A 26,934-nucleotide genomic window follows, 5' to 3' on the forward strand; every position below is an offset into this window, starting at 1 on the left:
GTCGAAATTATCCAAATGATTCTAGTGAAGGTGTACGGAGTTTAAAAACACAGTGGAGCACTGTTTTTGATGAGGAAACAAAATTACAAAATAGTCAAAAAATAGCATAATATGGGTCCTTTACCAGTCCAAAAAAGTTGATTTAGCTTGATAGTGGAGCTTTGTGTCATGTCTGATAGCATGGCTTGATTCAGTAGTTGAGTGGTAGCTAGGACTTACAATAGAACAGCCTCGAAAACAAATGGGGACATATATTTTCAAAGTGTACCGCCAGCATCAAAGACTGGGGTGTCTATTTTAGGGTGTACCCAACATAAATCTCCCACAACTTTTACTGAACCTCTTCAAAACTTCTTGTTCAGCTCAGAAGCTCAGGATGAATGTGTCCTTTGAGTCAATTCAGTCTGCGCCCATCCAGGCCATAACAGCCTAAGCTCATGTCTCGACACTGTATCACTGTTGGTTTGACATGGAGCAGAGTCCGCATTTAGGCACAGGAAAATCCCATGAACCCAATCATGCGAACGCACCAAATTTGTAGTAATTATTTCATAGGAAAGCGACAGTCTTGGGCAGGCTGAGCAAAAACAGAGCCGTGGAGGTTAGACACGCTTGTTTGACAAAATACAGCGTGTTGTGTGTTGGTAGCAAGTTGTAGTCATTGCTTGTCAACACAATGTAAGACCACAGTTTACATGAGGCTCTCTCCACAGTCTCTCCATTTATTTTGGAAAAGAAATAATCTGTCAACTTGTTTTATCATTTTTCATTTTAACTCTCGAGCCAACATAACTGACGTGTTTATTAGGAAATAGCCAGGCCGATGAAGCAGTGATAAAGTGCATTGGAAACCCCCTCTCTTCAGTCAGGCCCATCTCAACTGTCTCTCCAGGGCTCCCATCCTCTAACCTGGCAGGTCATGTGTTTTAACAGGTACCAAACGCTAAAAGTACTCAAATAGAAGCCAGCAATTACTCATCTGAAACTAATGCCTGTATAATTGTCAGCTTTTCCCCCATCCGTGTTAGCCTGGAGCAATGGAATGACACAAGAAAAATTAGGCAAAAAGCCGTGTTTTACCTGAGCTGCCATGTTGTTTAAAACACAACATCACAGCTAGTTTTTTAAAGCAGTTTTTCTCTATATATTCACGGAACCTCTGATTTGGAAATACCCAGTCTATAAAAATCCACTGTGGTATATTATGCAAATTTTAACTTTTTTATAATATGTTGCTATTTACGCTGCAGATGCCTCACGCCAGTCCAGCAACTATGAGTTTGAGTCAGAGAGGTATAATCTTAAAATATATATACCCTTTCACTAGCAAAAAATAAAATTCAAAATTGTTATTTAAATTGTGCAACAGTTTGGATGAAACAATGACAGAATTATACAGCTCCTTGTCAGACCTCAGCAAACTCTGACTCTGAAAAACTCTGGACGAATAGGGTAACAAGACCAACAATTTGTAACTGCAACAACAATCTTTTTATGGCTGTACACTCAAAGGAAAGTGAGATTTTCAGGTTAAACATGGGTTGTCATAACTCTGTAGAGCTGAGCTGGCTCTTAAAAAGGTGGCAGTGAAATACAGTGTACAAGCACAGTCCCAATCAGGCCTACAGTCCATTATTTCCCCTGCACACCTGTAGTGGTCTAGTAAAGCTCGCACCTCTGTTTAGAATGGCACCGTGCCTTGCCTCTTCTAATTGGTGCAGTGCGGACTCCAGCGTGGGCCTAATGGACTGAGCTGCCTGGCCCGGGACAAAGCATACTCTGTTATTGGCTGGGGTGTTAATGTGCTTCCTTTACTGGCAGAGGCACCGCAAGCCAGCCAGAAAGAGCAGGGCGGGGGTGAAGGAGAGAGAGGGGAGGCAAATGGGAGGGGGCTGGAGACATGTTTGGAGCAGTGCTGGGGCAGTGGTGGCCGTTTAACCTTGCCCGCAGCTCAGAGGAAAGTCTAATAAAACCACGGGCCGTGAAAACTGAGCAGACAGCAAAACTCGTGCCAGCAACTGACACTCACTCTCAGTCTCACTTAACTGTTTCTTTCCTTCTTTCCATCAGTGCGTTTCACTTTTGGACAGAGGAGAGACAGGAAAAGAGCAGCACATACTCTTGTACTGTACTGGCACAGCTGGGGTATAGCTGAAAAAGAGGAGCAAAGAACCCATGCAGAGGGGCCAGGTGGAATAGGGGGTCTTTCAGCTACAGGCTCAACTTCAGGATGGACTTTGGTTGTGAGGGATTTTCACTTTACTACTGTGGCAATCTACATGAGATGACTATTACTAATAACTACTTACTCAATGGTTAGTTTGGAGCTGTGTTTCTATAATAGATGACTGCACACACCAATTTTTTGTAACTGGTTGTTCAACATGTTGTAATTATTATTAGATTTAGATAAACTGTATTGATCCACAAGGGAAATAACTTGGACACATCAGCTCATTTTACAATGTAATAACAAAGAGACAAAAATAAATGGTTGTTTGAGCATTATTGTTTGCAACTCCACATTACATTACGCAATGTTTAATACTGAATATGGATGGTTTTGTTCAAAGAAATTGCCCCTTTGGGATGATTAAAGTTCTACTGGCAGATTTATAAATAAACTACACAAACATTGCACAATTATAATTATAAGCTATTGCTTGAGAAGAGTTTGAGCTTTCATATTGTCTTTATTAATGGGCCCCTATTACTATGTTAAAATGCTGTTTCCGCATCACAAACATACCCGGAGTTGTATTTTATTTTATTCATACATGTATAACACCCTGCATATTTAGACTGAGTTCTTCTCTCAAACAGAAAACACTCTGTTCCACCTTGTGATGTCATGTGGCAATACAGACGTGCTTCACAGTGTTTTTAAACTCTATACACCTTCACTAGAATCATTTGCATGATTTCAGCCTTGGATTGCTAATCTCTACTGAACTAAAGGTAAAAGGTAGGTGTTAACTTGAAAACTACTGCCTCATGATATCACCAGGTGGAATAGAGCATTTTGAGCTTTATAGATGTAGAAAGGCAAATAAAGATAAAGAATTACTCAAACATGTGTGAATGAAACAAAACAGAACTCCAGGTATATTTTTGAGAAGGTATCAGCATTCTAACATGGCTTAAAGCTCACAAGAGTCAGTTTTGTGGAATATAGGACCTTTAATATCATCTTTGTTCAGTGCAAACATAGCCAAGTGCTTCTTTGCAAATATATTAACACAAACTGAACTCCCAGTTGTACCCGTCTGGATTCAATGTCTCTAATTTTATCCCTTCACCACATGGATTTCAAGCAGCTTGAGTTTGGTTCAGCACAATCTGCAGACATGTTGTGTGGCCATGACTCGGTCCAAAGAAGAATTAGTTCTGGAAAATCGGAAAATCTGGGTACACTTGACTTATGAATTATACTCCAAGTTTATCAAGTCAATCTCAAGGCTGCTCTTTAAAGTGAACATTACATTACACTCACTTCCTTCCTGGCATGTTCTTTTTTTTCAGCATGTAGACCTATAAATCTGTTCCATAGATGATGTGTAGGGTTCTATAGGTTCTATTCTTTCTTGATAAAAATGTTGACAGACTTGGAAAGCCAGACTACTTTCCAAAAATAGAGACAGTAAATTACCCTGTCTTAAAAAGCTTAACACATAGACTCATTCCAAGTATACTCCAGATACTTGTATTTGAGTCATTCCTGTTCTGAGCTTGTCTGGCCAAGTTTGAAAAGAAGAAAAAAAAGAAGCCTTAATTTTCGGCGTTGCCATAGAAACCTGTGGGTTACATCAACACAGGGTTACACACCTGTTTTGGAATTCAACCAGAACTGCAAATCCCATAATCCCACTCTGTCTTTGAGCAATGGCCTACGGGAGAAAAGAGCTTTGTGGTAGATTTGGAGCGAAAAAAGGGAGCTATTAATTTCCATCTTTACTCGCTCACCATATAAATTAACACTGTTTGGGACAAAATGAGCCTATACACACTGTTAATACTTGTCCTTTATATATAGTGCAGAAAAGCCTGACTCATGGGGAAAGCAAGGGATCATGTAGGAGGTGTAGCACTAGCCAAAGAACTGTCAGGTTTGGCCATCATTGTTATTTCACAATGGGGTCCGGACAGATTTCCTAATATTTGTGTGAATATTTGTGTTGCATCCAGGAGAGGTCAATAGGCTCAGTTCTGCCAACACTGCCAGTGATGTAACTCCACAGATAAGGAGTGGGTGCTGAAGAAGAAATGTGATGTGACTGTATGAAACTTTTTTTTTGTTAGGTGTGAAGAAACAGACAGGATAGGGAGGTGCAAAGAGTGTAAAGGTGTGTGGACAGAAGGGAAATGGATACATATTTCTTATGCATCCTCAGCACTTTAAAGGTGCATTGTGTAACTTTTCTGGTTTAGGGTCTGTTACCTCCACGTCCCCATGAATATGTTGTGGCTTTGTTCAGAATGCTCCACAGTACTACATTAAACATATCTATCCCCATGCAGACGAAAAAGTGACACCACCAAATCAGATTTATGGAGAGGTGACGCTGTTTATGATTTTTTAAACAATAAAATTTTAATTTTGAAAAAATGCAGATAAGATAGATAAGTTTAGTGTGGGACATTTCAGGCAAAGACAATCACATCTCCATGGAAAAAAAATCCAATGACAGACCCTCCACCAGAAAAGTTAAACACTGCACCTGTAATGCCTTCACTTAAAAGACAAAGATCTAATTGTGTGTAATTTTGACAGCTCTACATTGCAGTTGAGTTCCTGTCTGTCTGGAAGCCAGAGTATGAGATGCAACTTTGAAAAATTACTCAAATTCAAAGATCAGTCAACAGCATACTTGGTTACTATGGGGAAACAAGTGAAACAAAAACAGTTTGAGTGAAGGGAGAGAGCACCCTATCCACCTTACATCTGTAGTCAAGGTAGGTCAAGGTCATTGTAAGCGTCTCTTTCTCCTAGACTTAAGTCGAGGTATGAGGATTCTCCGTCATCAGGTCTGCTTGAGGTGTTAACTATTTCACTTTAGCCTGCCGAACATCAGCGCATGTTTAGGCGGCACTCACTCAACTCTTTCTCATGAAAACCTGATGAAAGCAAAGACAAAAAATACCCTCTCCACGCCAGGCCTTCTTATGAGATAGCAGCAAAGCCCCTTGACGCCCCGTGACCAAGACACCCCATCTGAAGATTTCCTTTGAAAATAATCTCGCCAATAAATGGAAAACATATCCTCTTACAAATCTATCATGCAATCTGACCTTTTGGGCTCAAACTCAAGCAAAGCAGAAAGGAGAGTCCGAGGCATGTAGAGGCGCTGCGGCTCTCCTGTGTATTTAAAGGGCCAGCATTGACTTTGGCAGTGCTATTCTAACTTCCCCAATGCTAACTGGTCTTTTCTACTAACATAACAGTATATTATTCTATACTGCCAAGCGTGAACCACAGAACTCTCAGAGTGCAGAGATGGATGGGACTTCCCCAAATAAACCAGAGGATTAGCCTAAACCCAAAGTTGGTCAGTAGTAGCAGGCCCAAATTCACACAAAAACTATTACTGCACTGATTCACTGCCTAGGGCACCACACAGCTAATAACTATAAATTAAAAATGGGCTCTACCTCCTGTTGTGAAAATTGGATTTTTGCTCGCTGTATATTTTATTTGAATATTTCGGATAACAAGCATAGAGCTGGTTATTTGGACAGCTTTCTCAGTTGGACGAGATCTGCACTGTCTCATGTGTCATACCAATATGGAGTTCATTTAGCAGGGCCACTTCTGACGATAATCCCCCTTTAGTCTGCGTGAGGGCTGTTTGTTATGGCTAACGGCTAGGCTAACCTGAAGAAGCTAGCTACAGTGTGAATCAGACTGCAGATGTGGGATAGTGTTTGCTTTGCTTCATGCTGGATTTCCGATGACTTATTTTTCTTTTTCACAAGAACAGTCAAATTTAACTGTTTATTGGTGTGAAACATCAGGTGGAGACACAAACAGGGAGAAAAGCCATGGCCAAATTCCAAAAAGAATTAAGTGCTATTCATAGTGATATGGAGGAGAGCTTAATAGTAAATCCCACACATGGACAGTCAGTCTAGAGCAAAGTGTGAGAAGTCCCCTGCTCTGCATGCAAAGAACATTTACAATCACAATATAACTGACCATATATGTAAGGCTGCCTAAAGGTGTCTTTTATAATATTTGTACTTACTTGTCTTCTACTTCCACTCCTCACGTCTTACCAAAAGAGAAATACTTAAGAGGGTGTCGGCTGTTACCAACTCATCGACCATATGTATGAGGTCAAAGCCTTGTTTAAAGTCATTGATGAATGTGTAAACCTTTTTAGATCATAATAAGCCTGTAAAACCAGCATCTGAGTTAAAAGCTAATCTGAAATTTCTGAACTTGTGTGCATCTGTCTAGTAATGACCACCAAACCTCCTCTTTCACATTTTACACATGGTGAGGAGACCAGATAAAATACATAAATATCAAGAAATACACATTTTATTTACTTAAATATGGGAATTGGCTTCACAATTCATTTGTATGTGATAAAACATAAAGTAACTTAATGTAACTTAAGTTGGCTAACCAAGTCACTGAGTTGAAACAAGCAAAGATCAAGAATTTCGTGTCATGAACGTCTATGTATGCCACTGCCAACTGAGTAAATTTGTTGTTCTGAGGAAAAACTCACTCATAAATGGCTAACTGGAATCTGTGCCTACACAAGGCACGCTCACACAGCCACAGCCAGACCAGGGCCATGACATCACAGGTTATTTGTGTGTGGGAACTGACCTGGAGGAGGAGTGATGTCAACTTTCACTGAAACTAAAGAACTGACATCACAGACATCTATATAAGGAATCTCTGGCATTGGCACATAGCTTTAAACAGCTAATGGCTGCTTGAATACTTTCACCTCTGAACCCTGTGACCAACTGCACATCCACAAACTTTGTGGTATTATGATTCAGTATTTTTCACCACAATCCATTGGTCATCTGTCATAGTCTGAAGGGGATGAAGGGGACATGACGAAAAATTCATCACAATCACAATCTAAATCTCATTTTCCTAAACTTTTCACAACACAGACATTTAATTAGACAGACATTGGTCTTAAGTCTTAAAGATCCTATATGATGCAAAATTGACTGTTACATGTTAACTGATGCTGTTACCTCCTCAAAAACATACCCACCTTTTTTTTCATTCACACATGTTTGAGAAATCCTTTTGTTAGGATCCGTCTATATCTTCAAATTTCAAAATGCTCTGTTTCACCTTGTGATGTCATCGAGCAATTGTTTTCAAGTTAACAGCTCCTTTGTAGCTTTTGTTAAGTACAGATTGGCAATTCCAGGGCTGGCATTAACCAAATGATTCTAGTAAAGCTATATGGAGTTTAAAAACACAGTGGAGATCTTCCTGTATTACCACATGACATCATAAGGTGGAACAGAATGTTTTCTATGTGAGAGGAGATCTCTGCCTAAATATGCAAAATATGTGTATTAAACATGTGGGAATGAAGACTCCAGGTGTGTTTTGATGAGGAAACAACATTATAATAACATAGATCAGAAAATTGCATAACACGGGCCCTTTAACTTGTCATTACCCTCAGACCTGATGTTTTTACTGCCAGCAAATTAGCTCTAGCCCTCTCAATTAAAAAGCCCCTAGCAGCTCATTAACGATTTCAAATAAGTGGATCTCTATTCAATTAAAATGTGATTAATTGCACATACCTACTCCAAACCAGGGCTTGTGAAAATCGTGGCATTATTTTTTTTGCCAAGACCTCCAGGCAGTAGATGGCCCCGAGAGAACTGTAAATTGGCAACTTGGCCTCTGGGTTGAGCTGGGCAGCCTTGGGACATCTGGCTACAGGACACAAGTTTGTACATTATGGGCAACAACATATAATCCTGAGAGTGGTGGCGAAACTAAACTCAAGGCCTGCTGCAGAAATGCTGACTGTGGAAAACTGTGAGCGAGGGATGGGATAGAGAGAGAGAATGAAATACAGCGGGAAAGAAGCTGTGTGTGGCCTGGATGGAGAGATAGAAATAGAGCGAGAGAGAAGATTAGAAAGAGCTGACCAAAGACCCAAAAATTTTCGCATTGCCTCAGATGGCTATTACACTTTGCCCATATAAGGTCATTCTATATGAAACTGGGAAAGTCAGTTTTAGGGGGAATGCTTCGATTGAATTGTTTGTGTTCCTATAATCTACATAATTTACATTTTAAAAGCACAGAATAGTACAGAAGTGTAACTATGAAATGAATTCTGCCCACTTGAATTTACTACAAGCATTCGTCCTGTCTGCACTTGACAATATTGTGTTATATTAAACAAAAACAAAAACAAAAAAACAGATACTAATAACAGATACAGATCGATAGACTGATACTGAAAAAAAAAAAAGCCAAAAATTACTTTTAGAATAGTCTGGATCTATATCAGAACTACAAGAACAAGTTATAAAGTATAAACCACAATTATTTTGTGTTTGAAACCATATTATGTTATATTATACTGTATAAAATATGTGTCTTATTTATTATTAATGTGCCTTTTCCTTAGAATCAAAATTAAGTTATATATTTTATTTTCATGATAACAATACTATTCTGTTCAATACAAGTTTATTTATATTACACATTCAAAACAAGTAAAGTAGTTCTGGCAACAGTTAATCACTGTTCTACATGAGCCGTAACAACAGGTAACCAAATGAACTACTGTTAGAAGGGACTAGCTTCAAACAAAAAACAAACAAACTAAAACAAAAATAACTATTGCCTTGAACATCCATGGACAGCCAAAATGTTGTTGTTTAACCCTTACATAGAATAGTAACATCACACAATATACTAGCCAAGGCCCTGTGTATAAACTGGCACAATTCCCACACTTATCTATCTGTGGTAACCCATTAGGCTTTACTGGGTGACCCCTGACCTTGGCTGAGGTCGTGGCCAGGGTCTTCATTAGGGGATAAATCATAAACACCTGAACGGCTGACCCGGGTGCAGTGCTGAGGCTGTATCATCTGGTATTCATTTGGGGTCGCGGTGCTGTGTAAATCGGGTTAAACCAGCGGCTGCGACCCTCAGGGCTCAGAGCTCTTATTAAAAATGTGGCCACAACCCACTCTCAATGTGTCAGAGAGTGAGGGAATGCTGAGAAGACATGGAAAGCCAGACTGCAACCCTGGACGAATATGGATTTATATAGGCCATGTATTGCAATTTAGAATTAGCAATTAGAATTACTAACAAAAATATATGTGGTACAAGACTTTATGTGCTAGGGTTGACAAAAGTATTGAGAGCCAGTGCAGATACTAATCAATACTAAAAATGGTATCTAAAAATCCCTCACATGAACAGGACTAAATTGGACCTTTACTTTACTTAATCTATAGCAGAACTAATATAAGACCGTGTTGTAACTACTAATATTGTGTGCGGAAAATTACTCTCTATTGTCAAAAAAAAGAGTTTATCATCACAATCACAAGTTTTTTCTTCAGTATCGAAATCAAGTCAAAATTTTAGTATCATGACAACACAACTTTATATGACCCAAAAATGAAGGTTGTTTTAGTGACCATGTCTTTATAATGTAAAACAGTTGGGAACAATTGTGGTTAGTGAAAGTACTGACCTCTCCGTGGGCTCTCATGGTTAAAGAGGATACCGTTGACAGCAAACATGTTGTAGGCTTCTCGGAAGTTCACCACAATCCAGTAGGCATAGAGCTTAGCAGCACCTGGACACAGGGAGGGGGAAAAAACAACACTGGTTTGTTGTGGAGTTTATGGTCTATAGATGATAAACAATTTAGGAACAACACAAGACATACACATACCCAAGTCAATAGACAATAACAGAAGCATATCATCACCAATTATTGTGTGAATGAATAGTAATATATAAGGTATAAAAAGCTTTGGGTGTCTTGAAAGGCAATATATAAATCTAATGCATTTATTTTATTTTATTTTTCACCAAGTCTAAGTATTATTTAAAGCTCCTATATTACACAATTACACATAGCTTTAAGCCATGCTATAATTATTATTGTTGTTACCTCCTCAAATACATACCTGGAGTAGTGTTTTGTTTCATTCATACATGTTTGAGTAATCCTGCATTATTAGTCTGTCTATATCTCCAAAACTCTAAATGCTCTGTTCCACCTTGTGATGTCATGTAGTGGTAGTTTTCAAGTTAACAGCTACCTTTTACATTCAATTCAGTAGAGAATTCCAGGTCTGAAATTATGCAAATGATTCAAGTGAAGATGTATGGTGTTTAAAAACACAGTGGAGCACTTCCTGTATTATCACATGTCATCACAAGGTGGAAAAGAGTGTTTTCAGTTTGAGAGAAAAACTCAGCCTAAAAGTGCAGGGTTTGCGTGCATAACTCCAGGTATGTTTTTGATAAGGAAACATCATTATAACAAACAGCAGATCAAAAAAACTGAGTAATAAGGGACTTTTAAATATTTATAAAATCTCACAAAAATGCAATTTACCAATTTTTTAAACATTCTATTGTGTCATTTGTCTACATAGTTAAAATTTCTGGTATTTTGGTGTGTTGTAAGAGGTTAGAGTTATGAAAAACAGCAAAAAGAAAAAGAAAAAAACTAAAACTTGCCAATAATAAAACATTTACTATCACTTCATATTTTATAATCAGAAAAGGTCAACCACAAACTCCTGTTGAGTGACCAAAACCAGGCTCGGACCAAAAAAAGAACTCCGCTCTTTTCCTGTCGCCATGGCGCTCCCTCCCCTCCACAGCGTTGAGGGGAATACCAGAGCCAGCGCGGGGAGGTACCCGTTGATTAAGCCACAGGTCAGGGCGTACACTAGAGGTGAAGGAAGGACGCTAACGAAACTCCCCTTTTTCCTAAGACTAATTAATAGACAATCTGCCCTCCCTTATGATGGTATGTGCCTCCCATACTGCAGCAGATTGAGTGGTGACAGATGGGGAAAGTGTCAGCATTTAAACAACAGAGAACATGAAACCCGAGGAGCAGTTCACGTGTATGGCCTCTGCGTGTTGAAAGTGAGCGCTGGATATAAAGGTGTCTTTGTTAAACGCTGCAGTCAGTCAGACGTTTGGCCTTGGGGTGCACGGAGAGCTCAATAGGTATTTAGTGCTAAAGACCGGCCCTGCTATTCACTTACACACAGACACAAACAAAAGGGTAAAGAGTAACGCGGAGGAGCTATCAAGTAGTTTAGGCTGTCACCATATGATCTGATGGTGGATTGCAGAAGGTAGAACTGCCTGTTTTAAATTATAGAATGCTATGGGTTACAACTGTGTAGTCGTGTTGTCATAAAATCTAAAACTGATTCTTATAAGAAAAACACTTGACTCTTTATTATGTACGTATGTATGTAAGTTTTTGTTTGTACCAGTATTTGAACGAAACTTGGGTTTTTGGTACCTTTTATTACTATCATTATCTAGAGTAACAAACTGTAATTTATGATCATTCTAAATCAAAGTCACAATTATAAGTAACTTAAAAACTTTTTATCAAAAGAAAAAAAAACATAAAAAATTATAATTTTTAGTAAAAAAAAAGTTTTGTCAAAATTTTCTGTACTCGTTTTGCTAAAATCTTTCCGGTTCCCAGCTCTAAGCTCATTACGATATTAAAACGCCCTTTTGTTAGATAATACAATTTTATTTTCAACAAACCTTAGTTTGTAGCATCTTTAATATGTGTTACATATTTTTCAATGCCTATTTCTACATGCTTGTTGTTCTTGAACTGTGAGTCGCAACATTGAAATTTTCCCATGGTGGGCCAAATAAAATAAGATAAGAGATGTATCGAATTGGTGTGATCTTTTTAATACAGATAAACACTATACTAAAGCTATTCAGCACAAATACTGTTTTCTGTACACAATAGTGCTGTTACCATAAGGTGATCGGGGGTAGAAGGGAGTGGTCTCCTTCTGGGGGATCTCCTGCACTTTGCCGTACAGCTCACTGGTAGAGGCCTGGTAGAAGCGCACACTGTTGGTCAGCCCACACGTCTGGATGGCATCGAGAAGCCGAAGAGTGCCGACCCCATCCACATTCGCTGTGTACTCAGCCAACTCAAAGGATACCTAAGAAACAGAAGAGACAATATGTTTTAAGAATTTGATTTGTATACTATTTTGTAACAAGTTTTGTTCTGAATCGGTCATCTTAAACAACTATAATCCCACTTAGACTAATAGTTTTGCAGTGTTGTTTTTCCCATACTGTATATTTTGTATTTGTATATCAAAGTCTGTAACTCTTTGGTGGGCCTGTCACCTGCATGTTTCTATGGATATGTTACTGCTCTGCCCAGAATGTTCCACAGAATGACATTAAACAGCTCTACCATACATTTATTCAATTACAGGTTTTATAGCTCAAAAGTCAGTCAGTCATTCAGGCATTCTGACTGAGTGGCATCACCTCTCCACAGATCTGACCTGTAACTTAGTCTCTTTGATCTCCACAAAGATAGAACATTTTTATATCATACTGTGATGGTTTGGATGGATCCTCTACCAGAAAAGTTACACAATGCACCTTTAATGCATGTCCTTGTTTTAATTTTTTCAGGTAAAAAAAAGTCAAATATTATATGGGGAATCCAAAGTACATAAAAGTAATGCTAATGGTAATCCGATCCACTGAAAGTAGGTGGAGATTGTGATAGAAAAATCACTGGATAACATGTGAATTGTAAAAGCTTTAACAAATCATTCCGACTCCCAGAATGGCTGTTTCCTTTAGAGAGGGGGTCATAGAGGGAGGGCCTAAAGGATCACTTGGGGTGGATTAGGTGGAAATGAAAAGTGTATGGAGGGTCCGTGTATAGCCTAGTTTGGTCCGGGGGCTCGTAATCAGGCATGACGGTTAAAGACGTGCTGTTTAGTGACCACCACAACTGGAGAGAGGAGAGCCTGAGCCAGACCTGAGCCAAATCTGAGCCAAACCTGAGCCAGGGCTGAGCAGAGGAAACACTGTGCCTACTGCCTCCACTGCAGCACAGGCTTCTGATAGATAAAGACCCCTTATTTAAAGCAGGCCTGAGAACACTGGGCCTCTATCCCCACACAGCACACACTCACACACACACAGCACTTAGCAGGTTTGATCAGGGTCAATTACACTGCTCAGCTCGCGCTAATAGTCTGTGACGTGTCTTTTTTACTCTGCATTCCACCTTTTACACACGGAGGTGACAAATATAATACAAATAGGCCATATGAAATGTTAATGCACTCAAAAACTAAATGAACAATGAAAATATCATTAATACAAACAAACTATGGCTCAGTGTTGTGTTAAATCAAAATGTGATTTTATTACCATAGTGACTGACCACTACATTTTGACATTTTAAATGAAACTCGTACTGTCAGACCAGAACACGTGTAACCAGTACATGCTTTTCAGGTCAGGCTGGCTGGAGCCAGTGTCAGAGTCTGTTAGGTCCTTTGGGCCTAAAACTGCAGCAGACGATACAAGTGCTCATGAGCTGTGGAGTGTGCAGGGGGCTCCTCCTACAGTAACACTGCTCTCTCTGGACCTCATAAACCTTATTATAAGCTGCTACCTCCCTCTTTATCCAGCCCTCTACACTGTCTGTGTGAGGCATTTCTGCTGTTTTTCTTCCACCACTGAGGCCCGGGACACACTCTTGGGGTATCAAAACCAGCTGAGAGGGGCAGGGTCCAGGACACCTTGACAACTTAAATCAAACAAATTGCCTTAATGCCTCCATTCTCTGTCATTATGTAAGGCAAGGCTTGGGCGCTGACGGTTTAAAGGCCAAGTGTTTGCATACTCCAGTGTGGGGTGGCGGGGCCCCTCTCCGACCTGGCAGATATTGTTCTGTTCTGGGAATCCAGCCAGAGTGGAGCTTTGGGGGTCTGTCGGAGAGCAAATACTCCAACGTGAAAGAAACGAGCCGTTTAAAAGCTCTAAATGTAGAGACGACGTGCAGCGGTTTCACTTCTTTCCTGCTCTCAGGCCTATTGAAATGCATGCTTGAAAGTGGGGAATGCAACTCAATGTATGTGTGTGGGGGGGTCACAGTGACAGACGTATAAATATAAGCTGCTTTTATTCAGCCATGACCTTGGCACATACCTGATGCACTGTGCTGTGTGTGTGCTGCAGGAAAGAGCACTTAGAGCAATCACAGAAAACTACTGCCCTACAATAATAACTCTTTAAAAAATACTTTTACTACTACTACTACTCTAATGTGCACACTGGCACATGTGATAACTCCCTGTAACAGAAATGTAAAGTTTACTATGTGGATGCCTTTGATCCTTCAGTGGCTACAATGAAAACAAATGTTGTTGGTGGTAATTAAATTGCTGGCGAAGGATGTGACGAGTCTGAGATTGACTGTTGTTTCATGGTTCTGTATGAACATGGCATTCTATTATTGACAACAATTCCCGCCAACCACAAACAAACTAAGCAAACAGGGGATGACAGGCAGAAGGAGGAGAAAAGGAAAACTGAATAAGACATCAGTGTAAATCAAACCACAATTCTCAACCTTGATTTAAAGGATCAAAAACAACACAATATCGGTCTTTTAACAGCAGAGTACAACCAAAGCAACACTGCCATTTTCTTTCTGAGATCTGGTTTTGTTTTCAGACCCCTAAAAGTGTGACAAGATAAGTTTCAGAAGAGAGATAAATAAATAAACATAAATTACCATTTGATAGTTAGGATGAGGATTTATGTATTAGAATACGCATGTGTCAAAAATAATTCCATGTTGGATTTCGCAATGAACGAAACCCAAAGGAGGAGAACGCCTCAGTCCCAGTGGCTCATGTTTTATGTTTCTGTGGTGTGGCTAAGCTACAGTTGCTGTAACGCGGCCCACGCGTATCACCCAAACACCACTATCTCCATCATCAGCGGGGGCCTCCTCCTGTCAGATCCTGTTAGAATTGTGTCACTTTGAATCACATTTCTTTAGAAAAACAACAAGGCAAACACTTATTCCTGCACTGTTAAAAATGGGTGTGAAATATTTGCATTAACAGAATGGAATAAAAATGAGTGGGCACGGTTGACATTGCATCATGCACAAAGAACGTGTTGTATTCCCTCCAAACAAAGGTGTGCTTACAATGGTTCAGTGCTGCCACTCCGCAATACCAAGTGACTACATGTACAGCCACTAAGCCAAAAAAGCCATCAGTGCTCTGGCATCTTATTCATTCTCACAAATCAACAACACACGCCTCTCTCATTCCATCAATTCCTATATAAGTACAAGTTTAGAGGAGACAAAGCCAGACTTTTACCAATTACCAGCAATTACACGATCCTTATCTGCAATATCAAGGATCCCATTGAAAACAAATCTATGCGTATTATATGGCTTGTTCACACAGATTTATACATTAAATGACAGCTTCCTTATTATGGTAATTGTGGTACTTGAAAAGCTTTGTGTCAATATTAGCTTGGCATTTTGTATGTTTCAATCAGAGCCAGGAATAATGTCATGGATGAACTATGTTTATTCACCTTTCATCGTGTTTTGGCAGGTAGAATCTGTATGGAAATATGTCAATACAATCCTGATTGTGCAGCAGCACCAGGAGATACTGGTATAAAAAATGGCACACAATACTGAAGAAGACTTAGAATTAATGATAATAATATAATATTGCAGTTTATCTTGAATGGCAGTAGAATATTATAATATTAAACCTACAGACCTACTGCTCTGCTTGAACATTGAGTCTTGTATCTCAAGACAGCATTTTATATTTTTTACTTGTACATATACATTTATTTAAAATTATGCCTTATTTGACACCAGTCTCTTGCTATTTTTGGTACTTATTTTGAATGTATCATTACCACTTATCATTCTTATTATTATACTGTGATGTGTAAGCTACTTTGTCCAAATAATCTCCCTTATGGATCAATTAAGTTTGTCTAAGTCTAAGTCTAAGTTTAGTGAAATAATAGACAATCTATTTGCATGCAGGAACAAAGCATTAAGGTCTAATCCCTGTATGCACTCATCATTCCCATTTCAATCAATGTTTTGTATGTTGTCTAATTATAGATGCCTGTGCTTGGTTAACACTGAGTCTGCTGCAGCTATGGCAATGCACAAATACAAGTCAAACAGCTCAAGAGGATCGGGTGGAAAGACAGACATGGTAGGATGGGCGCAAGTGTGGAGAGATAGAAGAGAGGGATGGGGAGGAGGAAAGAGACAGAAAAACAGAGGAAAGAGAGGTGAGAGAGGGAGATAGAAAAAAAAAGAAGTGAGAGACAGGGAGAGAGAAGTGAGAGGGTTAAGAGAGAGGAAAGAGACATACACACAGAGAAACAGAGAGAAAGAGAGACTGAGAGAGAGTACGTAGTGTGTGTGTGTGTGTGTGTGCGTGTGCGTGTGCGTGTGTGTGTGTGTGGTTGTGCGTGCCTGCGTGTTTGTGTGTGTGCATGCGCGCGTGTGTGTGTGTGTGTGTGTGTGTGAGACAGAGGGTGAGAGAGTGAAAGACAAGGAGAGGCAGAGAGAGAAGAGATTACTTGAGTGTGTGTGTATTGGAGCAGGCACATAAGGCCCGTGGACTGGCTGTCAAATCCTCCAGACTCTGGAAAGTCCCTGTCTGCCTCACGGTGCAAAGCTGTATTATCGCTGCACTTGTGATGGAAGCAGGTAGACTTATACTAACTGAATTGATCCACAAGGGAAATTACTGATTTGATAAACTCTTGATCATTTTAAAAGGAAAAAAGAAGTGGTTGGAACATAAATCAGAAAGATGTATAATAATAAATGAAATGATTAACATGTAAAAGTACTAAAACATATTCCATAAAAAATAATAATTGGGTTGGGAAACAGAAAGAATGTACTCCATCCATTCTATTATCACTATGTCAAAGATTCAGGGAAAACAAAATATACCTAAATGAGATAAACCCTATTTATTTCTGCCTGTCCTTGATGGCCAGATCTCCCCTGTAGACACTTACCTCAAATCAATCAGAGCTCCTTCACAAATGTAAACACACATGTAAACAAACATGGCAACTGTGCTGAGAGGACTCACCAGAGGGCTGCGGTCTGCCCCAGGAGAGCGCAAGGCTATCACCTCCACATGGATGCAGTACAGTACATCACCTGTGCAACTTCATGACAGCTAAGTTATTAATGAGTATTATGTTACAATAGCACAGAGGGGAGATAGTTCACTTGCAAACTACCACTTCATGACATCATAAGGTGGAACAGAGCATTTTGAGTTTTGCAGATGTAAATAGACTAATAATAAAGAGTTGCTCAAATGTGTTTATGAATTAAAATACAACTGCAGGTATGTTTTGTGGAAGTACCAATATAACATGCCTCCCAAGAGTCAATTTGGTTTTATATAGAACCTTTAATCAATCTTTTTCATTAGTTAAGACAACTTTCACATTAAGTCAAAACATTTTATATATTATAAAATACAGTAAATATATAAATATAATAAGATTTGCCTGTTCCACTGTAGTCTCATATAACCCCATGGAAAACACTTGACCAGTGAACATCTGATTATCCCAAACCTCTTTACCTATTAATAATATCCGTCCCTGCACTGGTGTCTTTCCTCATACTCTTTATCAGCTGACTTCAAAGTACCACTCAGAGCAAATGTGAGAGAGGGGACCCCCACACGTGACACCTCCAACTGCCACCAAATTTAACCTCTTTACACCTCATCACCCCCAATACTGCTAATACCACCTTAACTACCTTTGCAAGTCCGTTTGGCTACAATCAGCACCCTGTATTATCATCTGATTAAAGGGGCAAGGGGCAATGGTGATTTTTAACAAATTGGCACATTCTTCTCCCCCATGGCCCACTAGCTGTGCCCTGTCGTCCCCCCCCCCCCAATCCCATTTAAATCTAGTGTTGGACCCTCATTCCTCACCCACCCCTGAATTGATGAATACTGTCCTTGTGCGTCCAAACACCACAGACCACATGCACATATACACTGCAGCCCTAAATAGAGAGGCAGAGGGACCACCGCCCGTGCAGGTGCTACTTCTCTTGAGTTAAAACCACAAGAACACCCATAAATACATGGGCACACCGCAGTCATGGGCCAGCAGGCAGCGCTCTCTGCTCTGGTAGCTGTCACAGAGCCATGTGACCAAAATGGAGGCCAGATTGTGATCCAGCGTTATGTATTACACAAGCACTCTGCCCGCCCTGTTCTAACCAAGAACCCCCTGGACTGCATAAGAAATAAGATTTATGTGCGTATGCTTACAAAAAGCTTAAAATAACAGTTATGGGGTGATTCTTGCTATAAGAGTATCTTTCATGTTACTGTGAAATCAATGAACGCGTTTGCTAAGATTTTATAACATAAGTGAGATTACTGATCTAAATGGTAAGTGAGACTGATTCTGATTACAATGTCCAATTGTCCAGGAGGACAGATAGCAGCTGAGGTAGTAGAAGCAATAATAGTAACAACAGTAGCAATAGTAAAGCAGTAAAGTAGTAGCAGTAATAGCAAGCCTAGTATATATTAGGCCTAGTAGTAATATCTGCAGTATAAGTTTGTGTCTATGGATGTATTACACACATTTTACATACAAAGCAAGTCTTCATATGAATACAAGGCCAATACATGATCTGTGAAACTGCATATGAGCTCAAGTTTATTAATTAAGAAAATTATGTTACTATGGGACAGAGGACAGAAAAATTTTGAGATCTGACTAGCATCAAGTAAGTACCTCTCATTCGACTACAGTGGGGTCCCATATATCTTATTTTGACCCCATGTGTTACAAAGCTGAGCAATAACTTGGTAGTAGAAAAATGAAAGAGCTTGCGTGTTGTATTATGAACATACAATGAACAACTAAGCTTTCAGTTCTGAGCTGTTATTTGAATTGGTTATCAAACTTTTACACTCATTCTAAGAACTATGTGGCTTTCATTCAACCCCATTAATCACTTCCTTTTGCTGCAGCCAAGTCCTCTCCAATGTGTTTTGACCACGTAATGTATTCAGCTAAGTTACGAAATCAATCACACATAACAGAACATATATTTGATTCTAAAATTCTTTAAAGACATTAATATATGCAAATCAATTGTAAAAGAATTGTATCTTTGTCAATCAGTACTGATTAGTTTATTACTTTAGAAAGCTGATTAAAATCCAAAATTAAGGTTGCTGCCCCTTAGTGGTGAAAAATTTGAACTACAACTTTGCACAAGACGTGATGTGGAGCTTCTTTCATAGTTCATTTTTACATCATGGTGTAAGTGTAGGGCAGTACATGTTCGGAAAAAAAGCTAGCTAGATGCATAGATAGACAGATAGACAGATAGATGTATAGATGGAAAATAGAAGAAATTAGCAGTCCATCCTCTTGCATTCATCAGCCAGAGACATGTGTTGTACAGACATCTGTGTACTTGTAATTTTTCTGCTTACAATTGTAATTATATTTGCAATATATGGTTGGAATCTCTTCTGAGTACATGTTGAAAACAAATCTATTAAGTATTAAGTATTATGAGTATTAACATTTGAGAGAAGACTAAAATAAGATCTGCATGATTGTAGAGGGCTTAATACAAGTACAGCATGTATTTTCTATAAACAGAACATTTTGTTCTTTGAGGACATTCTATTCTCTAAATAATTGCAGCCTTTGTGATTAAATAATAATAGCAAGTCAATTTGCGTTTCCAACTCAAGTGCCGAGTCTGTGGCCCTATTGTATTGTAATTGTGTCAAATGTCTAATGTTGTCTTAACAATTCAGATAAAAAGGACTTAGTGCAACTAAACAACAGTTTATTGGAAAATAAGATAATAATCAAATTCATATACTGAAATATATTCCACTCTACCCATTTGGCTTCCTGTTACATGCAACATTTTGAGAACTTTTTCCTATAAAGGTATAATATTTAGTTTTAAATTGTTAATACTCTAGCACTGCTCCTAGTTCCCTCTGAAATCCCTGGACTGGACATGTCTTCAGTTTGAATGTACTCAAAGACAGTAAGCACACACTGAGAGGTTAGCTGAATACAATCGCTAGGGTTCACGTGTGTTCCAGCTCCACCCGCCTCCCCCTCCAAAGGCAGGAAGGCAGCAGCTGGAACGACGGGTCGGTTCTTTTTGGAGTATTCTGCCTTTGAAGGAGTCAAGATTTGGAAGAGGTTTGGGGAAAGGGAAGTTCTCCGCAGGGCGTTTTGGATATCAATGGACAAGTGTATATGAGGCACTAGCTTTCCTTCATGTCCAACTTCTGATCCCAACCTGAAGGAAAGAGGATGTCAAAGAAGCATGTAACAGGAATATCATCAGGAAGGAACACTTTAAACAGATTCTCTTAAAAGGACCTCATATGAAATCACTGGTCACCTAAATAACACTGTATAGTTTTAACAGTGCACGATGTAGCTTTTCTGGTGGAGGGTCTGCTTGCCTCCATGGAGAATGGAGATGTTATTGTTTCCCCTTCCACAGTATGGCATTAAACTTATCGAACTCCATGAAGACAAGAAGGTGACGCCATCAGGCCAACAGATCTGTGGAGAGGTGACTCCACTTACAGTAAGAATGCATGATTTCCAAGATATTTTTTAGCAACACAAACACTGTAACTGTATAAATGTTAAATTGAATTAATGTCAGACTGCAGAACTTTCCAATGAAATAACATCTCCATGGAGATAATAAGGCAGCAGAAACTCTATCAGTAAAGTTACAATGTGTGCTTTTAAATCAGGCATCAGCAGCAGTCCAGTCAGACAGTCTCTGACACAAAACTATCCCACGATCCAATGACAACCTGGCAAAACCACAAGAAACCTCTGTCCATCCAGCTGTTTGCGCAACAGTATTCGCACACACATAACAGCGGGGAGGAAATTTAAGGCCCAAGGCAGAGCAGATAAGAGGACCATTTGATCTGACCAAACTTATGCTTCGAAAAATATGTTTATTTTAAGCACTGATATAGGGCTGTAGTCAACTGAAGACATTTTGATGTTTATCCATTAATCAAGTAAAAAGTTCAAGCAAACAGCCTAAACAAGAATGATGGCAGATTAAATTGTCCAGTCACTCTCTAACCTCTAGATAACTCCATTTATGACTTCTCCTTTCTGCTGTCATAAAAAAATATCTTATCTTAATAAAAGAAATAGTTGAAAAATAAAACCTATGGTATATACAATAGAATTACTTTCTTTGTAGTTGTAAAGATGGTGAAATTGACCAAGAAAGTAAACTACAGTCATGACATCCATTTTGCCACTACTAAAATGTATTTGTCTGAAAATGCATGTCAGCACTTAGTTTTGTGACAGTGTAATGATTATGAAAATGTTCTGAAACAGTGCAGTGCTGGTCTACACAGACTGTAGATCTGGTGTTCGGCTTGCTTCTGCTCCCCCTGACTCCTCTGTCCTCACCTCTGCGTCTGTTCCTCCACCGCAGACCTCCGCCCGCCGCGCCCAGCTCTACCACAGCCCCTGCGCCCAGCTCGTCTTACCCACGGACAGTGTGAGAGCGGATACCACCACAGACCCACTCAAAGGCCTGCATGTGTAATGTCTTCCTCCACACTGATCCCCTACACTACATCTGCATATTCACATATTCAGAGGCTGGTGGAGGCTTCCTGTCTGAGGCAGATAAAGGGGAGGCCAGGCACAGACAGGGCTGCTGTGTGTCAGCTTGTTTTCAAAAGGGTTTTGTCATTGCAACACGGAAATGAACCAGAGGGACGGAGGTCTGCACGTCAGTTCTGCAGATCACACACCTCTGGATTGCTTACCAGTAAAATTCAATATTGACTACAACAAGTATAATTTGTATTTTTCAAAAAACATCACTAATAAGGACCAAATGGTATTCTCATTCTCTCATTCAGGCTGCTGGTTAGGTTAGGATAGGCCATTTGCCATTTGTAGTTAAAAAGCACACATTGGAAAAAGTATGTGCAAAAAGCTCAAAGTTTGCCATCAGACATTAAACATAACCACATAAACAAAAAAAATAGTAGAGCTCTACCTTATATTTATTCAGTTATAGGTGGTTTTATAACTCAAAAATAATTAGAAAAACTGGCATTCTGACTGTAAGTGTGGTTGCCTCTCCACGGATGTCACCTGTAACTTGGTCTGGTTTGGTCTCCATGAAGATAGAAAGGTTTAAAACCATACTGTGAAACATTCCAAAAAAAGCAATAACTACTCCATGGAGAAAAGCATCCACTAGAAAAGCTACAAAAAGCACCTTTAATAGAAAATGAAAAATATCAAGTACTTAAGGACAGGACACAGTAAAAATAACTAGCAAATTTTGTGAATATACTGCCTATTTTGTACATCAGTTATCACGTGTGAAACAGAAGCTTTTATTTAGAAAAAGGCAAGCATACAGGGTTTCATCACAGACATGTCTAGGAAAGCACTCATAAAAATATGCTACAGCTGTGACTAGAGGAATTCGGACCTGCCCAGTACGCATCACATAGCCGTCATGGATCAGCTCTCAATCACTTAGGGCGCATAAACTGACACAGGCTGCAGAATGAGAGCTGCTATTGTGTCTGTGACAGTCTCCCGGTGTGGTTGAGCTTGTACGCAACAACAACATACCATAATGACACTCCTGGTGCTCTGCCAAGTAGGCAGTGAGTTCTTTGAGCGGGTGGAGAGGCTGCAGAGAAATTATGATTTTCACTGCTTTGTTTGTACCAGTCCTGACACTCTCCACATGCAGAAGCAGTTTGGGCAAGTAAGTTGAAGCTCCTTTTATGAGCTTTAATTCATGTTATAAAGTGCTACCTCATAAAAAAAAAAAATACCTGGATATGTTTTGTTTCCTTCACACCTCAACACTTTATTATTAGTCGGTCTACATCTCCAAAACTCAAAATGCTCCGTTCTACCTTGTGATGTCATGAAGAGGTAGTTTTCAAGTTAACAGCTACCTTCTACCTTTAGTCCAGAAAAGATTAGCAATTCCAGGTATGAAATTATCCAAATGATTCCAGTGAAAGTGTACGCAGTTTAAAAAAACAGTGGAGCACTACCTGTATTACCACACGACATCGCAAGATGGAACAAAACATTTTCCATTTGAGAGTAGAACTAAACCTAAATACGCAGGGTGTTAAATTTGTTAAACATCTGTGAATGAAACAAAACACAACTCCAGATATGTTTTTGATGAGGAAACAACATTATAACATATATCAGAAAATAGTGTAAAATGGGCCCTTAAAGCAGTTCATATAAGTGAAGAGCTGTTTACAATGTGCACTCTGAACAAAACAATACATTTAAACATAAACTGCAAATGTAATCTTTTTTTTTCCAAATTGTGCAGCCCTACAGCCTTCAAAACTCCTGGTTAAATACTGCACATTCATATGCACTACTGTGTAACAAAAGATAAGTTGATCTGGTACAACAAAAAAATTTACAACTCAATGGACAAACAAAAGTCTAAATTTCTGTTTTGGTATTTGTATTTTGTAATGAATTATCTATTTAATATCTATTATACTTTTATATGTTATTATATGGTTACCCTCAATAACCTCACTATACTGTAAATTATAATCCAATACATTATATAACTATAGACTACAGTAAAGCCTTAAGAAAAACCTCTTTAAATCACTACATCTGCTACAGTAACATTCAGGGACTGATCCAGTAAGAACAGTAGCTTTGAGCCTTTGCATGTGGTTTTGATGGGCCCTATTTTCTTACTTAACCCACAAGTCAAAGTCAATAAATGAGAAAAGAACCACATTACAGCGAAACACACTTGATAAAAAAAATATAAATGTGTGTATCTCTCCTGAGGGCAGAGAGGTGCTGACTGATACTGTGGTAATGCCTCCTCCTCCATACGCCAGAGTGGGTCCATACTAAACTCTCAATGAAGACATGTCACTCCGAGCAGCACGAAAACATCTGGCGCTGAGAGGTCCTCTAGTATGCTCCAAAGGGACAGGGCTGAAGACGCACAGCAAGTTCAGACACAGTCCAGAGAGACACAGCGTCAGCCAAACCGAAAAACTGTCAAAGTAGCACTCAATACCACACTTTTACCTGGGAGTAGCTAACAACAATCACAAATATGTTTCATTTTCAGGCCAAAACAGACCTTCATATTTGTAATATTTTTACACCAACTTTTTATTTTTGTTTACATTTACTTACATTTGTAACTAAAGGGCTTGAAGTTAAGAGGGTTACGTTAGTAATGAAGTAGTTCCTAAGTCTGACTCACTCTTAATAGACTATTAATTTATTAATTAATTATAAATTTGGCTCTTATTATTATTTCAGAATTAAAAGTAACTAAATGTGTACAATGGATACTTAGATGAGTGATGGTATGATTATATTTCAATATATATTGAAAAAATACATATACATATATTTTACATAAATATATTTTGCCAGAATCATAGCATAACTAATTTATTTATCTCATTCTACTTTCAGATCTGTAGGTTTATTTCATTCACATGTGTTTAACACACAAACCCTGGCATGGCTGTGTTCTTTTCTCAAACGTGAACACTGTTCCACTGATGTCATTTCGTAATATGGGAAGTGCTTCATCGTGTTTTTGAATACACCTTCACAAACTCATTTGGATAATTTCAGCTCTGAAATTGGCAATCTCTACTGAACAAAAGGTAGCTATTAACTTGAAAACTACCACTTTATGACATCACAAGGTGGAACAGAGCATTTTGAGCTTTAGAGATGTAGACAAAGCAATAATAAAGGGTTACTCAAACATGTGTGAATGAAACAAAAAAACTGGGTCTGTTTTTGAGGAGGTAACAGCATATGAACATGGCTTAAAGCTCACAAGAATCAACTTTGCATAATATAGGACCTTAAAACAGGAAAAAATCTGTTGTATTAAATTAGAAAAACTGACTTATGGGAGGAGTTAAACGATTAGACCATGTTTGTGTGGTAAAAAGAGCACTGCAGACACCTGTGTGAGTGAGTGCTTGGTTCTGGCACACTGCACACTGGAGTTTGGTTGCAGTTGCTCAGTTTACAGCCTGCAGCCTGGGGCCTGACACTTTAATTTGACTATAATACCATCGCTGCTACATTGGTTTCACCGCATTGGCTCGCGCATCTGACATTCATTACAGCAGACATCACTTGGATACTGTTATTGTAAACGTTTAGTTGTGCTGGTGGTGGCCTATACTCCCACACATGGATGAGAGAATCCAACTCCAGCGCAAACTGTATATAGTAAGTGTTTTGAAAATATGGGAGCAAACAAAATGCCTCATCAAGTTGTAAAGATTTTGTAAAGATGTACAAAACTCAAAAATGTAAGGTATCTTTGAGTCTAAGATTTGTTATATTTGCAATGTAAAGACTTTTCATTCAAATTTCCACTCAACAATTACTGAGCTCTTAACAATAGTTTTGTCAGAGAGAAGGTTAGATTATAAAACAGTGATTATAAGTTTAAAGGTCTTATATTACACAAAACGTTATTACGTGATATTAAGTCATGTTATAATGCTGTTACATCCTTAAAAACAAACCTGGAGTTGAGTTTTATTTCATTTACAGATGCTTGAGTAATCCTTTAATATTAGTCTGTCTACATCTCCAAAGCTCAGCTGTGTTCCACCTTGTGATGTCATGTAGTGGTAGTTTTCAACAGCTAGTGAAGGTGTATGGAGTGTAAAAACAGAGAGAAGCTCTTCCTGTTACACCACGACATTACAAGGTGGAACAGAGTGTTTTCAGTTTGAGAGAAGAACTCAGCCTAGATATGCAAGATTTGTGTGTTAAACATGTGTGAATGAAACAAAACACAGCTCCAGGTATGTTTTTGATGATGAAACAACATTACAACATAGATCAGAAAGTAGTGCAATATGGGCCCTTTAAGTACTTTTAAACAGCCTTATATATTTCTATTGATGTACCCTGGCAGTTGGCATTATTAACTGTTGTATGCAAACCCAAAAACATGCATCCCTTACTGCCCTATATTAGATCATGTGCCCATTACGCTTGTGTCCACATATAGGGAAACAGTGAAGCCTGCTCTGGTCGCTCTGGTTTGTGGATGACATTTTCCACACCATTAAGTTAATACTAAAGAATCTTTTATGGGAACTATTGGGAATGTCCACAGACCCTTGAGTGTAGTTGTTCAGCAAAGCTCCACCCTCACACGTCCTTCATGATGGCTCCAACCTACAGCAGAGACTATAACAGGCACACACAAACCTAACACCCACATACTCCTGTCAGGGCTTTCCTAACTCTACATATAATAATTTAATAGTTTGGTGTCTTTCTAAATCAGCTTATGCTAAAAAGTAAAAAAAACAAGCATGTGTTTTCTTTGCTTTGCCTACGCCGAGGTCTGGATGGAAAAAGTGTCGAGATAATCTTCAACTAATTATGTTGAGATGGCAGTTATCGCCTCACTCATTTCATAACAGCTTCATTGTCAGAAAGGCTAAATGTCAGGATACTTGTTTAAGAAAAGCAAATACAAGCTTGTAGGGCGTATCTTGGATCATTTATTGTAGTTAAGGCATGTCTGCTAGTGCTACACAACTTGTGCAAAGAAGTTACTATTTGAAATTTGTATACCTCAATAGGGCCCACAACTCCACCCTTCAGGGTTTCCATTGACTGTAAAGCGACCATTTAAAAATCTTTATTGATTCTGGATTTCTATTAGCATAATACACTTTATTCTATGCAGATTATTTTGGACAGGTAAA

At 38.9% G+C, this 26,934-nt stretch overlaps 1 protein-coding gene across 1 annotated transcript in view; it reads right to left on the bottom strand.

The window, feature by feature from the left end:
- The window catches only part of gmds (GDP-mannose 4,6-dehydratase), a 142,218-nt gene that overhangs the window by 88,283 nt on the left and 27,001 nt on the right, over positions 1-26,934 (bottom strand). The window contains exons 5-6 of the mRNA XM_055165114.1: positions 12,012-12,204; positions 9,723-9,827 (exon numbers count right to left, since the gene is read on the bottom strand). Coding sequence (XP_055021089.1) covers positions 9,723-9,827; positions 12,012-12,204 — 298 coding nt within the window. The remainder of the gene's footprint in view (positions 1-9,722; positions 9,828-12,011; positions 12,205-26,934) is intronic.

The sequence above is a fragment of the Boleophthalmus pectinirostris genome, unplaced genomic scaffold (genome assembly GCF_026225935.1).
Source record: "Boleophthalmus pectinirostris isolate CB_2022bp ecotype Guang Dong unplaced genomic scaffold, ASM2622593v1 HiC_scaffold_7, whole genome shotgun sequence".
Classification (NCBI taxonomy): Eukaryota; Metazoa; Chordata; class Actinopteri; order Gobiiformes; family Gobiidae; genus Boleophthalmus; species Boleophthalmus pectinirostris.